The following is a 16,867-nucleotide window of genomic DNA, read 5'->3' as shown; positions in this document are numbered from 1 at the left end:
GTTATAATAATAATAATAATAATAATAATAATATAACAATTATTATTATTATTATCATCATCATCACAGGGTAAAATATTGTGTTATTTAAAGTGTTATTTATTTGTTAAAAATAAAAAATAGTGCAGTTTACAATAAATAAACAACACAGTTAAAATAAAAGTGCCGTGGATACTTAGTGTCTGCATTACACAGTGTAATGCAGGGACTCAAGTTTACTAGTAAAACACCATATTTCGGTCATTTTCTTAAGGATGTAGAATTGTACATACAATCAGTATCAGACACCACCAACAAAAAGGCTCTCAAAACAATATATGTGTGTGTGTGTGTGTGTGTGTGTGTGTGTGTGTGTGTGTGTGTGTGTGTGTGTGTGTGTGTGTGTGTGTGTGTGTGTGTGTGTGTGTGTGAATTTTTGCGTGTATTCATTTTTACCCCTGGTTTTGTGTGTTCATGTTCTGTTCTTCTGTATACTTTATCTGTCTGTGTGTTGTATACTCATTGATTGTCCAATAAAGTTCATTAAAAAAAATACAGAGACTACTCACGACCGCGGATGCAAGCTGCCGTTAAAACGACAGAAGAAGAAGAAGAAGAAGTACGCACGACCGCAAATTCTGTATTGCGACATGCCAGAAAACGGGTTGAATGAGATGCAATACTTGTTTGGCTCTTGTTAAAAGAGAAACTGTGACATCAGGCTTCTTACCAGTAAGTGCAAAGCAGTCACTCTCTTTTCATGTAACTACTTTCGCTTTTGACGCAATTTCTACAGAAAGTCGGCTTAATTAAGAGGGGGGAAATCCACAAACTAACTGGGGTTCCCTGTGGAAAAACTACACCACACTAAACGCATTCTATTGCAGCGGACTTGTCCACAGATCCTGCCCCAAAAAAGCGATGCTGGTGACCGTTTTCTGCGCGCCGAGGGATCGCCAAGAAACCACCTTCGCCCTCGATGTGTCCCCGGAGCTGGAACTGAGAGACTTCGTAGCACTTTGTGAGCTGGAATCAGGAATCCCAGCAGGGGAAATCCAGGCAAGACCCATGCTACATGTAGCAACGGAGCTAACGTAGCTAGCAGCTAAGCTAGCTAGCTGGGTTGCTAGGATGAATCGGACTTTTGCTGTTTTGATGGACGAAGTGTTACGAAACCTGCGTTGTTATCCACAACAGACACGTTTCCAGAATTATGTATCCCACGTCTAAAGTGTGTGTAGCCTTAACCTAAGAAAAAGTGAGCACACTGGCAAACTAAGGAAGCTAATAGTTGTCCGGGTAATTAATGGTTGGAGAAGTTTAATTCAGGGTTAGTTAGTGAGTTTTGTACGCCTGGTAGCTCGAGATATAAGGCTAACGTTATCTGGGCTGAAGGAAGAACCCCAAACAAGTGATAACCTACCAAATGTTTTACTGCGTGACGAGCTTTGGGTTTCAGCACGCTATAAAGGGGATAATAAAGTTAGTGCAGCAGTGGTATACAGTAATAAAGCGAAAAGTAAAACTACTCGCCAGAGCCTTTAATTCTGGCAGATTTAGAAAGTTTTAAACACATTTAATACACGCACCCGTAGTTTATGTTAGATTGGAAGAAAAATAAATAGACTCTAAACTTGACTGTAGATCAAACAATTAAATGCAAAGTGAAAAATAATATAACATTTAAGAAATAATATTTATAGTAATGAAAATAAGTGTTTGTTTTAGCCCTGAATCAGTGTCTTCTGCTGGCTTCAAAATATAGCATTTCGTTTACACACTTTGGTCTGCACAGTGTTTGTGGGTAAACTGGAAACAGAAAGTGAGGATGAGGAGTAGAGGGTCATTCCGTGTTAGCTCATCGGATACAAAGAGAAAATAAGAGAAACATGTTGTGGTGTCTGGGGAATATCACACTGAAGTTGGGTGAAAATGTGTTTTTCACATTTAAGCTTTAGTGGTTGGTATTGAAAATTTAATCAACCCCTGTCTTGGTCTGGTTTCCATTCTAAAAGAGATTAGATTTCAGTGGAATTTCCAGGCTAAATAAAAGTGGAAGTAGTAATACTAATAGTATCTGTGACTATTTATCTGATTTGGAGGGTTTGTGATTTCTATATGAGGAGTTGGAAATAAAATATCAGTACCTGCAAAATTGTGGTTTTGACATTCTCCAAAATATTTTAGGGACTTCAAACATACATCATTTGTTTTGAGCTATACTCATAGAGCCATACTACCATGATAGAAGAAAATTCCTAACTTCATCCATTGAAACTTTTTTCCCCATTTTGTCAAAAACATTGTACTAGAAATTTTTTGTAATTCCTGTTAAGAAGTGTGTATTTCCCCTGAAAGTTTGTCATGCAAACCTATGATGGTCACGTGGGAAATATGGCTTTAATTTGATGAATTGAGATTCAGTTAACAGTACTAAGATAACTCATTGTCAGTCAAGTAGAAAGAAGTACTATACTAGAACTATATAAATGATAAAAGATAAGCAGCAAAAAGAAAAGAAAAAATCAGACCTTCTTAAAATCACACAGAAAAGTGTGTGTGTGTGTGTGTGAGTGTGAGTGTATGTTTGTCTGCAAACTCCTCCTAGACCATCATAAGTTGAGTAACCAATGCTTGAACACAAGTACATCTTAGACCATCTTAGGTTTCTTATCTATGACATTTTTTTTTAAATCATAAAGTTGCCTAGCAACGGGCTAAAATAAACTAAAAGTTAATCATTTATGCACCTTTTAAAAGTGTTGTTATCAATTTTATTTCACAACAACAACATTCATTTATATCTACAAAATTTGAATTACGCATGCTTTATGGTGCCGTCATGTGGCAACCAGCTAGCAACGTGCTAAAATTACCAGTTTTTATATTATATTTTCATAACACTAGAGTCGAATTTAGATCCACAAAAATGTAATTATACGCACCAAGAAACCACGTAACAGTGGGATCAAATGATCCATATTGACACTATAAACAACATCTGCCACCGCTATTTAATTAATTGAGTATATCAATTTATCAACAGAACGGACAGGCCAAACAATACTGTAGCATGGGCATGCACTAGGAAAAAAAACAAACAAACAAAAAGAAAAGAAAAATAAACTATTGAAACAGATAAGAATCAATAGAAATCTTTACACATTATTCAAGTATGACCAGTGTCCACCCATTTCTGCGTCAAATAAAATGTGAGCAAAAACTTGTGAATCTTATGCATGTTGATTTCTTCTTATTTAGTGTTTTTTATTTTTGTACAGATCACATATGTTGAACAGCCCCTAAAAGACCTCACTCGTGCCTTGGGGACATACGGTGTAAAGGATGGAGACGTGGTGGTTCTCCGGCAAGCTGACAGAAGGCCACCAGCGGCTCAGCCCGCCTTCCCAGGTAATACACATGAAAACTAATAAACATGTTGTTTATGTATGTATTTTAATCAGGGAAATGTTTAATCTGAATCTTATTGTTGTTGGATGAGTTACGAGAGACGTGACATAATAATAATGTCGTTATGCAGTACGCTAATCTTCTACCCTTTCTGTTATTTAGGTCTGCCCCGTATTGACTTTCGTTCCATCACAGTCCCAGGCACCTCTTCTTCAGCCAATCAACGTGGTGCCGTACGACCACAGCAACAGGCTCCACCGCAGCGTGCCGCACAGCCTTCCACGCCAATGGCCTTTCGTGGGTCCTCTCCTCAGGGGCTGGACGACCCCGCCTTACTTCAGCAGATGCTTTTATCGAATCCACACGAGCTATCGCTCCTCAAGGAGAGAAACCCGCCGCTCGCTGAGGCCCTGCTGAGCGGAGACTTAGGTGAACTAAAACAGAGTAATGGGTGTGCTTGTCGTCTTTTAATTTACAATGAGTCGGCCATGTTAGCATAATTGTGTTTCCTTAGAGCGTTTCACCAAAGTGCTGCAGGAGCAACAGCAGGATCGAGCCAAGAGGGAGCAGGAGAGAATCAGACTTTTGACCGCTGATCCTTTTGATTTGGAAGCCCAAGCAAAGATTGAAGAGGACATCAGGTAGGAAAAGACGTTAATCACTTAGAGACATTCACAACACATAATAATCCTCATCCTATGAGGCACAGCTTCACTTTCATCTGCCACTTGCGTGTTTTGGTTTATTATTTATGAATTGTTTGTGATTTTTCTTTTACACTTACTGTTGAATTGATTTTAGGCAACACAATGTGGAAGAAAACATGACCATAGCAATGGAGGAGGCCCCAGAAAGCTTTGGACAGGTGGTTATGCTGTACATTAACTGCAAAGTCAATGGCCACCCTGTGAAAGCTTTTGTTGACTCAGGTAATGAACATTAAATCCTGATACGAACAGTAGTGGGGCTGCACAATAAAATTACATTAAAAAAAAAAATTAAAAGATTTTTGTTTTTATTTTTCTCCAATGTGAAAAAAAATGCCAAATGATTTACATTTGTTCTCTTTGAAAGGAATAAATCACATTATTTTGTGGGGTGGTTTTTCAGGCATCAGTTAGAAAATTTAAATTCTTTAACAAGCTTAATGATATCCTATTGGTTTTAAAGTGTCGTCAATCTTGCTCCATACTCTGAGGGTGAGGCTTTTTAATACCCCAAACACCTTGCTGTCTGTGGCATCAGAGGGAGATGTGCCACTTAAAGGCGGAGGCTCGAGGCAGGACTGTATGAAAACAAACAAAATACCAGCCTAATACTTATCAGAGTGTGTGGGATTCTGTTTGTTTCTCACAATCATTAAAGAAGTGTACCCAGTCTGGGTAGCAGTCTTGTCGGGTGGAGACAGGACTGTTATTGCAGCTTTTCAGGTCTTTATAGGTGTGGAAAATAGGATTGTACCCATGCAATATGGGCTGACAAATACAGGTGTGTAGTTGTGGTTTACATATGAGGTATCTTTAAACACATTTTGGTTTTAGTTTTCACTGATTTTTTTTCCTTCACTTTTAGGAGCCCAGATGACCATCATGAGCCAAGCATGCGCAGAGCGCTGCAACATTATGCGACTGGTGGACAGACGCTGGGCTGGGATCGCCAAAGGAGTGGGCACCCAGAAGATCATTGGCAGAGTTCATTTGGGTTTGTGTCAAGAGTGTTTCTACTATGAACAATTTTACTTTTTATGCAGAACAGTCACAAATGTTTGCCTAACTATCTTGCTATGCCTTCTAGTAAATCCAAATTTAAGTCTCTGCATCACATTTTCAGTGTATTCTTTTTTTTTCCTTTTTTTGTTCCTCATAATCCAGCTCAGGTCCAGATAGAGGGAGACTTCCTTCCTTGTTCTTTCTCCATTTTGGAAGACCAGCCTATGGATATGCTGCTTGGCCTGGATATGTTGAAGAGACACCAGGTGTGAGCTCCTTTTATCTGAGCAGTGGTGTTTTCATGAGAAACGGGGCGCATGGGAGTTTTTGCTCTCATGCCCCGGTTTTTATTTAGTTATCTTCTTATTTTTGTCAGAAAAGAAATATCGCTGACAAAAATGATCAGTCAACAACATTAACACTGGAAACTTTAGAAAAGCTTAGGATTATACATTTCTGTTTTTCTTGCAGTGTTCGATCGACTTGAAGAAGAGCGTCCTCCTCATCGGCACTACAGGCACAGAAACTCGCTTTCTGTCTGAGGCGGAGCTGCCAGAGTGTGCCCGACTAGCCTACGGCACAGAGGGGCGTGAAGATGCCCGCCCAGAGGAGCTGGCTGACAGAGAACTGGCAGAGGCGCTTCAGAGGTCCATACAGGAAAGCGGTAAGAAGCCGTTTATGTGTGCACTTCAGGCTGTTTCTCATTGAGCTTTTTTCCAGCTCAGTTGGAACTACATTTGCATGTGCCACTTAAAGCTTCTTACTCTCAACTCCATTTATGCAGTCACATGATCACTTCATGTCATCACCTCAGCAAGTTAAATGTACCTTAGTATAAGACAACAGTCAGGCAAATGAGAGCACATTTAAAACAGAAATAAGCTTTTTAGGCTTAAAACAAAACAAACTGATGAATGAAACAAAATGATTTAAACTATATATACATATATTTACCATTTATAAAGTTCACCATCCTTACTGTCCATACCAGGTGTATTGTGATCTAAAAGTACCTCTTCAGATTAGGTTTTAGCGAATCATGTCCCTGAAAGTGCTTCCTCAAAACTGTTTCATTATAGTGAGTTCATATAGGACAACTAAAATTTGTCTGATTATGATGTAGACTCGAGTGCAGATGGATCTGAAGAGTGTGAGAGCAGAACTTGAAACCTCCTACGCAGACAAATGGAAAAAAACATGTTGTGCCAACAGAAACGTGGGTGGGGATTTATATGAACCAGAATCTATGGCAGACCAGGAAATAATAGATTCATAAACAGGATTAAATGTTGCCTTATCGTCTCGTTATTGTTTAAAATCTCCGACAACATCTGTATCTAACTAAAAGTTTTAAAAAGTGTCCTCTAATTGTGAAATAAAATCTATTTTATATATATATATATAAGAAAAATGCTTAAAATGTCTGCAGTGTTGACAAAACTAATAATAAAAGCAATCGCTCCCATTGTATTTGTGCAGTTACTTAACTTCACTATGACAAAATGTTAGCATGGGAAACATCAGTTATGGTTAATGGCGGCTTGTCGGTCCCCTGCCGTCTCACTTTGTGGACAGTGTGAGTTTTTCAACCACTTTAATGCTTCAAACGTTTTATTTTTGCCGTCGGTCTAGCCACAGACTCGTTTTACAAGCATTCTTTTAAATTACCATAATTCTCTTACTGTTTGAGTTAGACATAAAATTCAAAGGGTTTTGGAAAGAAGAGAATATGAGCTTTAAAGATTGATTTGGTGTATCACAGTAGCACAAAGCATTCACAAGGTAGGTCTGTCTGAACACAGAGAGAAAAATCGGCTCTATCTAGATGAAGACATTACAATACGGTAACTCCTTAACTGTGTTGAGCTAGAGAGAAAATTTAAATGGTTCCTGAAAGATGAGAATTGTTTTATGATTTCACAGTAGTCCAGGCGACATGTCTGATAGTTGTGTGATAAAGGGTTAAACTGTTCATCATTAGCTATTCCAGCACCAAATAAATACTTTGGCATCACTATAGTGAAGTTTCTCCTTTAGGGTGTTGTGAGTGTTTTAAGTTAGTGGATTATTACATGACAACATTTCTTGTCCGGCAACTTTTCTAATGTATAAACAGGTTTTTTAAAGAAAATATTGAAATATAAGAGTTTAATTTATTGGAATTATGTCATTTTTTGACATCGCTCACTCCTACTTTATAAAAGTTACCAACACAGATACACTGTCAGTGGAAAGTGGTGCTTTTCCACCCATACAGGACTCTTCAGTTTCCCTTTAATACTCACATTATTATTTGTGCAAGAGCCCCATTAAGTCTTTGTTGTTGTTTCCAGTGATGCCCAGCAATGACTGGAGGTTGTTAATGGACTCGAGTCAGGAGAGACAGTTTAATCAGCCCACAGTTTTAACTGCTGAACAACCCTTTGAATTGAGCTCCCCTGACGTTTAGTGATGGGGATGTACACTGCAACCTCTTTGTCAGGACCTAGACCCGAGAATTTTTTAATTTATTTATTTATTTTTGGATGACACTTTTCACATCTGTGTGTGTGAAAAGGCCGATAGTTTGGTGCATGCCCTGTGTGTGACTGCTAACTTTCTCCGTCCCTTTGCATGATGTGTGTGGTGTGTGCCCTAACCCCTGAGCAGGACAGCACTGATGCATTTGGAGACAGCTGGAGAGGGCCCTACCAACCAGGTACTGCAAAATTCACAAGTCCATTGCCAGTGCTAAGTCCATTGCTATTTGTTTCTTTTATTTTGCTGTTATTTTGCTGCTGGGTCAGGTAATCAGTGTTGTACCTTTGTTGTTATTTACTGATGCATTTTATTGTGATTATTTATATTTGATTGAATTAGAATAGGAAATTCATTATAATTAATATTAATGAATAAAGTATGTTAGTATAGAATGCATTGAAGAATTTGGGCAAGAGAATATGTATTTGTGTTTGGATCTAAAGCTATTAAATTGACATAGTTACTGTCCCACACTGGAGTTCACAGTTTAATTCCTAGGCATATTTTCTCTTGTGATAGACACTGCAGATGGACAAGCTACCTCACCGCAGCCCCAACCATTTTCATTACCCAAAACCTTAGGCCAAACGTCGTCAGCCACCTCCCCTTCCCAAAGCCTCTCCTCTGATCAACCCCAGAACCCAACCCTGGATCGCTCTCAGTCTGCCCCTGCCGCCATGCAGCAGTCCTTAGCACCAGGGCAGTGCCAGGATCAACCTGGCTTCCAGGAGCTTCCTCAGCCTTCATCCCCAGCAGAGGATGGAGCTTCTATACCTCACCATATCCACCCTGACCCTTTGCCTCTCCATAGCAACTCCGTGGTGCCCCCTCTAAGCAGTCCCTCAACAGATGTTGTGCGTTCGTGTACCCCTCCTGCAGACATGAACTACGTATCCCAGGATCCAGGGGGAGAACTACAGCCTGGAGCCATAAAGGGGGATGCTGAATCAGATGAGGTGGAGAACAGCTCCATGCTTCCCCATGCAGAGGAACTTTCCCCCATTCAGCCCATGGAGCAGGAGGTGACAGAGTGTGATACTGCTGTTACAACGGAAGTCGGTCCAGGTGCTCCCAGGGAACCTGACTCAATTGAAATGGAGTCTCCCACTGCTTCTGACAATGTGGTGTGCTCTGAGAGGGATCAGCCTGATGGAGAGCACTGCTCCAGCTCTGAAAGCATCCCCTCATTGGCATCTGCCCTTAGGGAGCTTCATGAGCTGCTGGTATCCAACAACTGTGCTCAGTCACAAAATCGCAGCACCTCCTGCTCTCCTTCAAATCCATTCAGGCAGGACACAGACAACATGTCCCCCGAACCGTGCACCTCAATCCCCGAAAATACCCAGCTTACCCCCTCTACTGCCATTACACCCGGTGCAGAACCAAGCGATGCCAAAGCCAACTATGCTGCTGCTGTGTCTGATGGGGAACCATCTAAGTGTCTTGCGCCCCACCACTCTGGCCAGAATGAACATCTGGGCGGTGATACAGTAGAGGCTGTGATTGGACAAGGACCACTAGAGTGTCCACATAGCTATGAGGAGAGGAGGGCAGACAGATGTGGGCAAGATGAGGCGAGTAACATCAGCTTTTCTCAGTCTGAGCCAGAGGTTCCACTTGATCCCCCTGAGGATCTGGAGTTCAGGGAGCCTCCTGAGGGGCAGCATGGGAGAGGGGTCGCAGATGGACAAGCCTCTGGCACCAATACCCCAGACAACCTAGGCCTCCAAACTGAGCACACTTTCCTCAGCCCTATGTCAATGGCAGCGGGCTCACCAGAGGAAGTTTCAAGCAACTTGTCCTCATCAGTTCCTCCTCTGGCTCAGACTCCCCAGCCTTCATCTCCAGCCTCTCCTCTCCCTCCTCTACATCCCTTTATAGAACAGTTTCCAGCCGAGCACATCCAGAGAATCCAGGCAGCAGGCTTTTCTGCCAGGGAGGCTGCAGAGGCACTGGAACAAGCCCATGGGGTTGTGGAGCTAGCTCTGCTGGCACTTCTAGCCCGCAGTATCACTGTGCCCACCTAGACTCAAAACCAATCATGCGAGTCCCTGGCCTCCCAAATTAGCATCTGTCTTATTTGGAAACTTGTTACCAATCCAGATGTCTCAGTCCCCATTTTTAGCAGGGACCACGTAAAAGAAACAGGGAAATGCTGTCTCTTGGTTTGTCGTACAGACTATCCGAGAAGAAACAGGACAACTGCTGATACTTTTCTGGCTAAAAAGAAATGTGAGGTGTGTTTGCATGCAGATGTTTTGGGTCCTCACCCACTTCATTGGTTTTTAGAGATTTGGTAACATAGAATGATTTTCTTCTCATTTCATCGTTCAGCATTGATATATTATTAAATGCCCGTTATTGATTACTGAACCATTAAACATTATTGTAATTCCCCCTCTTTGACATATCATACAACTACTCTTGTCTAATTTGTTAATCGTCAATAAAACAAAACAATCTCAGAGTGGAGTAGCATTACCTGCTACTCATACCACAGTAACTTTTGTTTGGTGAGCTTGAGATTGTTCAGCACAAATGTGGATATTTTAATGATTTTTTTTCCTTTTTTGAATAAAACCTAATGCAACAACCCAATGTTGGAAGAACTTTTGCAGTTAAGGAGGGTTGATCATTTTTGATCAAGTTTACAATTTCCATTGACAAGGGAAACCCAACATGTCAATGTTATCATCACTATAAAATAACGAGTGGGTTCGCCGAAGTACGATCATAAATGGGATTGATTGATTCAGTATGTTATTTACCGAAGGTATCTTGTACTGTATGTATCCACTTTTTTCAGCGCTTTGCCATGTCTAGATTACAACTCTGTTTGTAGCTCCCATTCAGGAAGTCTTTTATTTTGTGTAAGTTCTTCGTAGTGTGTGATCATGTGTTCAAACATCCATATTTTATTTTATAATCAGTTTTTAAAAAAATAAATAAAAAAATGTCAGACGTTTCATCAGTATGTCATCTATCGGGACTTTTAATGGCTTTATTTGAGTCATGTACATTATCCACAATGTTCAGGCAGATTGAATTATTTACTTTTATCTTGTATGGAATTTTAAATTGCAAATAAAATGAAACTAGTATTTGTAAAGACGTGTGTGAGTTTTTAAGTCATTTTTTTCAAACACATGCCAAGTATAGAAAGTAAGAGTTTTCATATCTTGCTTTTAAAAAGTATTTTCCATAATCTTAAAAAAACCTTTTTTTAAATGGACATCTTAAAGGACATCTTAAAGGATATGTGGTATCAAAATAATGATGTTGCCATGAGTTGGACTAATCTAAAAGGTGAAAAAAATAGCCCACTGCTCTTGTGTATGGAAGCTTGGTGGCACCACTGGGGGAAAAAAAAAAAAAAAAAAAAAAGATCTTTTGACATCCATAAGTTTAACCTGCTAACTCAGACTTCTAAGAAAATAATGTGACACTTTGAGTTACATTAAAATTTTGAGATAATAACCTCAAACTTTGACTTACAGCTGTGTTGTTTTTTTGTTTTGTTTTGTTTTGTTTTTAATTGTGGCAGAAACAAGCCTCCATAGTTGTAAAACCCTGAAGGAGCATGTAAAGAAACACACCTGCTTCTAGTTTGTTTTTTGATTGCTGCTAAACGCTCAGACTGCAGGTAACTCAAACTGTGTAGTCTGATTGGCTGTGGGACACAGGAAGGATCCACCCAAATCCACTTTGGAAAGGGTATAGTAAAAGATCAGTTCCAGACTACAGCTGACACCCACAGTGAGAAAAACCATTACAAACATACACTAGTTTAGAAGTCATCTACTGAGTAATTAATGTCTCAGTCACCAACCACAGAGGGGAGAGAGATGCTCTGTCAGGGCTTTTCTCTGGAAAACAGCAGGGCAGAGCACACTGGAGGCCTTGATAGAGGCAGCGGGTCTTTAAACAAGCCTGAGAATTGCAGGTAAGGACCTCAGCCCCTGAAAGATGCCAATGGTTTTTAAAAAACTTATAAACTGCTTCATTATGACTAAATGCATCTCAATTTCAAATGCAGTAAATGCAAATGTAGTGAAGTATTGAGTCATGAGTTTCCTGTTCAAATTTTTAAAGTTTTCATCATTTTAAGTCAAATTGATGCAATGGGGGAACTGGCCCCACATATGAGATTTTCTTTAATCTAAAATGAGTACAAAACAGGTGAGCCTTTTTATCCAGAACTATAAAATCTTTTATCCTGTCACAGTTTTCCCTTAGACATATCTCCAGCTCTCAGATTGGTGGCTTTAAGGCGCACATGGGATTTGAAAAAAAATCATTTGGCAGCGCACAAATTGAAAATCTTCTTGCCACCTGGACTTCAGGAAGATAACTCAAGCTCGTCCGCACAATGTGATCCGGATAAAAGCAAAGAAGGGTAAGATGAGGTGGGGATCTCTTAACTTTGGCAAAAATATTTTATAGCTAACTGCATGTGGCCTTCTTAATAAATCCAGAGAAGAGAATGTGATTGGGGAGGAATTGCAGAGTGAACGATTCCAGTCGAAGTACATTCATATTTGTAAGTTTAACCTTCTTCTTAAGGTATCATCATCATCACATTTAAATTTTAAAGCGTAATTTTTGTAAAGCTGTTTTTGTCTTTCTCATTCTGCTCTGCAGTCCCACTGTATCAGGATTACTGTCTGCAGACAATGAAAGATGATCTCCACAGACTCAAAGACGGTCTGTTGTCTGAACTGATAACTCCCAAGTATCTGCAAAGCCTGCAGACACCGATGACTCGTGCTGAAAGCCCTCAGCGAAGCGCTCGTCATGCAACTCCTCGATCTCAGCCTATTAGGGTGACTCCAAGTACACTCTGGCAAGACCTGGATGAGGTGAAGGCATCTGGTCTACTCAGCAGCTTGACAGCCAGAGAGATTCGCCTTCAAGAGGTGTGCAAAAATGTAAAAAACAAAAAGCTGTTTCATGTATTAGAGATGATGCATGCAATTTAACTAAACTGGAAGGCACTTTATAATCACACTCATGAAGCAGAGCACAAGTGTTCATATTGCTCTTAGGATCTTTAATGAAGTTAAATATGCCTGCATCAAGTTTGTTCGATCGCAACATTTCAGTCTTTACCTGTATAGCGTATGTTTGACTGCAAATGTAGAGTCCTGTAAAAAAGTAATTAAGTAATTCCATTTGGGAAATCGTGAATTGTGTTCACCACCCTTTTTTGTGGAAACCTTAATTCAGTTTCACTAGCCACATCTTAGAGTCTATCACTGCCAGACCTGATGAATCAAGAAATTACTTAAAAACTGATTTATAGTGAAATAAGATGAAAGATGTCAAAAAGCAGCATGTCAGGCCACAAACTAAAAAAACCGACATCTGGAATGGATTACAAAGCCACTTCTAAGGGCTTTGGGACTCCAGCAAATCACAGAGTGAGCCAATATCCATATATGGTAAAAACTTGGAGCAGTGGTGAACCTACCAGAAGTGGTCAACCTTCCAAAATTACTCCGAGCGCTTCAACTCCTCTAAGAGGCCACAAAAGAACCCATAACATCTAAAGAACTGCAGGTTTCAATTGTCTCCTTAAAGGTCAGTGTTCATGATTCAGCATTAAGAAAGACTGGGCAAAAATGACATCCATGAAAGAATTCCAAGGCAAAACAAAAACACTGCGGACCCCCAAGAAAACACAAAGGCTCATCTCACATTTGCCAAAAACATTTTGATCCTGAACTGAACTTTTTAATTCAGGTATCTTCTGGAATAATTCCAAAATCTTCATGAATTCTAAAGACTTCCAGAAAATCCTGAATGAGAATGTCCAGCCATCAGTTCATGTCCAGAAAGAAAGAAGCATCAAATAAAGGTTTGAATCGGCGTAGTCAAAGTCTGGGTTTAAATCAGATTGAGATGCTTTGCAGTGACCTTAAACAGGCCGCTCAAACTGGAAAACCAGAGTGAGCTCAATTAATCCACAGCAATGGTTAAGAACTATTACCAGGAAATTAAAATAAGGGGAACTGCAAAAAGAAGTCCTTTTATAGGTATATTTTGGATTTTTAGGTAATTCCTTTCAGTTCATTTGAGTGCTTAAAAAATATTGTGCTGACATCAGGATTTAATTGTATGGCAACAGGAGCTGCTCTTCCAGGTTTTTATGGAATTTGTTGACATGGTTGGTATTTTGAAACACTATTACCTTCGTTGGAGATAAAGCAGTCTAAATTTTGTTTGATTGCCAATAACCCCCCACCTCCTCCTTTTCTTCCTCTAAAGACCATGTTCGAGCTCATCGGCTCAGAAGCATCTTACCTAAGGAGCCTCGGCGTGGCCGTAAATCACTTTTATAAGTCGCAGGAACTCAAGCAGACTCTGTCTCAAACAGAACATCACATTTTGTTTTCCAAAATTCAACACGTGATGGTGGCCAGTGAAAAGTGAGAGCTCCACACGTAGCACCTTGTTGTATATATGGGCAGGTTGTCCTGATGTTTTAACTTAGTTGGGCTCCTGGTGTCTTTTTAGGTTTCTTACGGATTTGGAAAGCCGACTGGGAGAGAACGTGTTGATCCCTCAGGTTGGCGACGTCGTCCTCCAGCACTGCAAACATTTCCAGACTCTCTATGTGCCGTATGTGACGAATATGATGTACCAAGAAGCCCTTATCAACGAAAAGCTGTAAGTGTACTCTGTATTTCAGAATACAAATACATTCTCAACACCTTGCGATGCAAACTCTGTTAAATGTTCCCTTTTCAAGGCAGCACAACAGAATTTTTCTGTATACCCTGAAGAAACTCGAGAGTGACCCGGTGTGTCAAAGAAAGACCCTCAAGTCCTTCCTCGTCCTTCCCTTCCAGAGAATTACTCGCATCAAGCTTCTGCTGGAGGTAAACGTCTGATGAGATTTGAACTGTTAAACAGATTTTTGCTCCATTAGCTAAGGTTTCTGTTTTCTTTCATTTCAGAGCATCCTGAAACTGTCTGAGCCGGACTCTGACTCAGTTTCAAACCTTAAAAAAGCAATAGACGCCATTCATGAGGTAATGCTTTTCAGATCTGTACACTCATGCCAAGACAGGCGAGAGAAAAAGATTCACTTTCCATTTTCTGCTACTTTATACTTGATCTTGTTTAAAAAATAAATAAAAATGTTATGCTTGCCAATCTGAATGCAATTTTTACTTGCAACAGAATTTCTGCACTTCAGTATTGACAGCTTTTTTTTTATTTAAGTGAAAAATCTGCCTAATTCTTCTACAACTGCACTACTCTGACCCCAGATAGTGACAGAGTGTGACAAGGGGGTCCGAAAAATGAAACAGATTGAGGAGCTGGTCTGCCTCGAAATGCTGCTGGATTTCGGAAAAGTTAAGGTGATGACACAAATGTTTTTAATAGACTACAAAGTGGTCTTCTTTAACCTGCAGCAGTAACAGAGTGCGTCTTCTTCATCCATCCAGTCAGTTCCCATGGTCACAAGCAAGCGTTTCCTGGTGCACCACGGAGCCCTGAAACAGCTGACCAAGGAGAGCGCTTATAACTTAAGAATGTCATTCGTTGGCGTCTACCTCCACCTCTTCAATGACCTTTTGATCGTCTCTATGAAAAAGTATTTGACTAGCAATCCTAGCAATCAAACTTTTTAGTCTCTGTACAGTCCAAGCTGCTGCAAGTCAACAAAAAATAGGATCTTTATGATCCACATTGTAAATGTGCTTCTAATCTTACTTTTTCCCCCCCTCATCCCTTTCAGAGATGAGCGCTTTAAAGTAATGGACCATGCTCAATTCCCAGAACACGTGAGCGTTCAGCCTGTGAAGACTGAAGTCCTGGGTCTGCCCTCATACTCCTTCCTGCTACATCTCTCTAAAACTCAAACAGGACATCCGACTGCAATGATAATTGCTACAGACACAAGGCAAGAGTTAATAAAATCTGTAAGTCCTTACATCCACTGTTGGAGTCCCCCTCACCATCTGATGGCTTTCTTTTAAATTACAGGTCGGAGAAAGAGGCATGGATGAAGGCGCTGTCATCGAGACACTGACCTTTTAACAGCTTTAAACTTTAAAGACGAAACTTGGCTCCATGTAACTAACAACTGAAACAATGTTAACTTGTTCACTTTTTAAGATTCATCAGTGGTTCAGTCTACGCTTTGCACTGTTCTTGGTGAAGATGCACTCGGTGCGCTTTGTTCAAACGTCCACTAACCTCACGATGAGCTAGATCATCGCTACAGACGTTTTTTGTTGTTTCTGACTGACTTTAAAATACCAATTAATTTTTAAGTAGTGTACAGTTTACTTTAATTGATAATAAAATGATTTCTAATTCACTTTCCGGAGTACAAGTGTATAACATGACAATCGGACAAAATATTTAATATGCTCACCATGCCATAGTGGCATTTTACAGGGAGTGCAGAATTATTAGGCAAGTTGTATTTTTGAGGAATAATGTTATTATTGAACAACAACCATGTTCTCAATGAACCCAAAAAACTCATTAATATCAAAGCTGAATGTTTTTGGAAGTAGTTTTTAGTTTTAGCTATTTTAGGGGGATATCTGTGTGTGCAGGTGACTATTACTGTGCATAATTATTAGGCAACTTAACAAAAAACAAATATATACCCATTTCAATTATTTATTTTTACCAGTGAAACCAATATAACATCTCCACATTCACAAATATACATTTCTGACATTCAAAAACAAAAACAAATCAGATCTCACATTTGATGATGGACCACAGGTTCTCAATGGGGTTCAGATCAGGTGAACAAGGTGGCCATGTCATTAGTTTTTCTTCTTTTATACCCTTTCTTGCCAGCCACGCTGTGGAGTACTTGGACGCGTGTGATGGAGCATTGTCCTGCATGAAAATCATGTTTTTCTTGAAGGATGCAGACTTCTTCCTGTACCACTGCTTGAAGGTGTCTTCCAGAAACTGGCAGTAGGACTGGGAGTTGAGCTTGACTCCATCCTCAACCCGAAAAGGCCCCACAAGCTCATCTTTGATGATACCAGCCCAAACCAGTACTCCACCTCCACCTTGCTGGCGTCTGAGTCAGACTGGAGCTCTCTGCCCTTTACCAATCCAGCCACGGGCCCATCCATCTGGCCCATCAAGACTCACTCTCATTTCATCAGTCCATAAAACCTTAGAAAAACCAGTCTTGAGATATTTCTTGGCCCAGTCTTGACGTTTCAGCTTGTGTCTCTTGTTCAGTGGTGGTCGTCTTTCAGCCT

General features: G+C 40.2%; 2 protein-coding genes across 4 annotated transcripts; both read left to right on the top strand.

Annotated features, from left to right (window-relative positions):
• Positions 1 to 421: 421 nt before the first annotated feature.
• ddi2 (DNA-damage inducible protein 2) lies at positions 422 to 9,992 on the top strand. Of its 3 annotated transcripts, XM_085406918.1 has the most exons (10): positions 422 to 711; positions 867 to 1,038; positions 3,261 to 3,390; positions 3,553 to 3,819; positions 3,905 to 4,031; positions 4,192 to 4,319; positions 4,963 to 5,091; positions 5,262 to 5,365; positions 5,571 to 5,763; positions 8,139 to 9,992. In XM_085406918.1, exons 2-10 carry the CDS (start codon positions 901 to 903, stop codon positions 9,644 to 9,646), a joined length of 2,724 nt encoding a protein of 907 aa, XP_085263044.1. In that variant the 5' UTR covers positions 422 to 711; positions 867 to 900; the 3' UTR covers positions 9,647 to 9,992. The 3 variants fall into 3 exon arrangements, with proteins under 3 accessions (XP_085263044.1, XP_085263043.1, XP_085263045.1); XM_085406917.1 differs by having other exon boundaries at positions 422 to 1,038; XM_085406919.1 differs by lacking the exons at positions 422 to 711; positions 867 to 1,038; positions 3,261 to 3,390; ... (2 more) ...; positions 4,192 to 4,319; positions 4,963 to 5,091 and adding an exon at positions 7,749 to 7,797.
• A 151-nt stretch (positions 9,993 to 10,143) lies between these two features.
• LOC146670147 (rho guanine nucleotide exchange factor 19) lies at positions 10,144 to 16,758 on the top strand. The gene is made up of 12 exons (XM_085406920.1): positions 10,144 to 11,562; positions 11,845 to 12,015; positions 12,095 to 12,159; positions 12,261 to 12,535; positions 13,887 to 14,047; positions 14,136 to 14,288; positions 14,371 to 14,500; positions 14,579 to 14,653; positions 14,894 to 14,986; positions 15,074 to 15,222; positions 15,367 to 15,531; positions 15,615 to 16,758. Exons 1-12 carry the CDS (start codon positions 11,432 to 11,434, stop codon positions 15,658 to 15,660), a joined length of 1,614 nt encoding a protein of 537 aa, XP_085263046.1. The 5' UTR covers positions 10,144 to 11,431; the 3' UTR covers positions 15,661 to 16,758.
• The last annotated feature ends 109 nt before the right edge of the window (positions 16,759 to 16,867 follow it).

The sequence above is a fragment of the Rhamphochromis longiceps genome, linkage group LG5 (genome assembly GCF_057381845.1).
Source record: "Rhamphochromis longiceps isolate RC_006_pf linkage group LG5, R_longiceps_female_GT1.1, whole genome shotgun sequence".
Classification (NCBI taxonomy): Eukaryota; Metazoa; Chordata; class Actinopteri; order Cichliformes; family Cichlidae; genus Rhamphochromis; species Rhamphochromis longiceps.
Note: the sequence above shows the minus strand (reverse complement) of the source record. Positions and strands in the feature narration are given on the sequence as shown.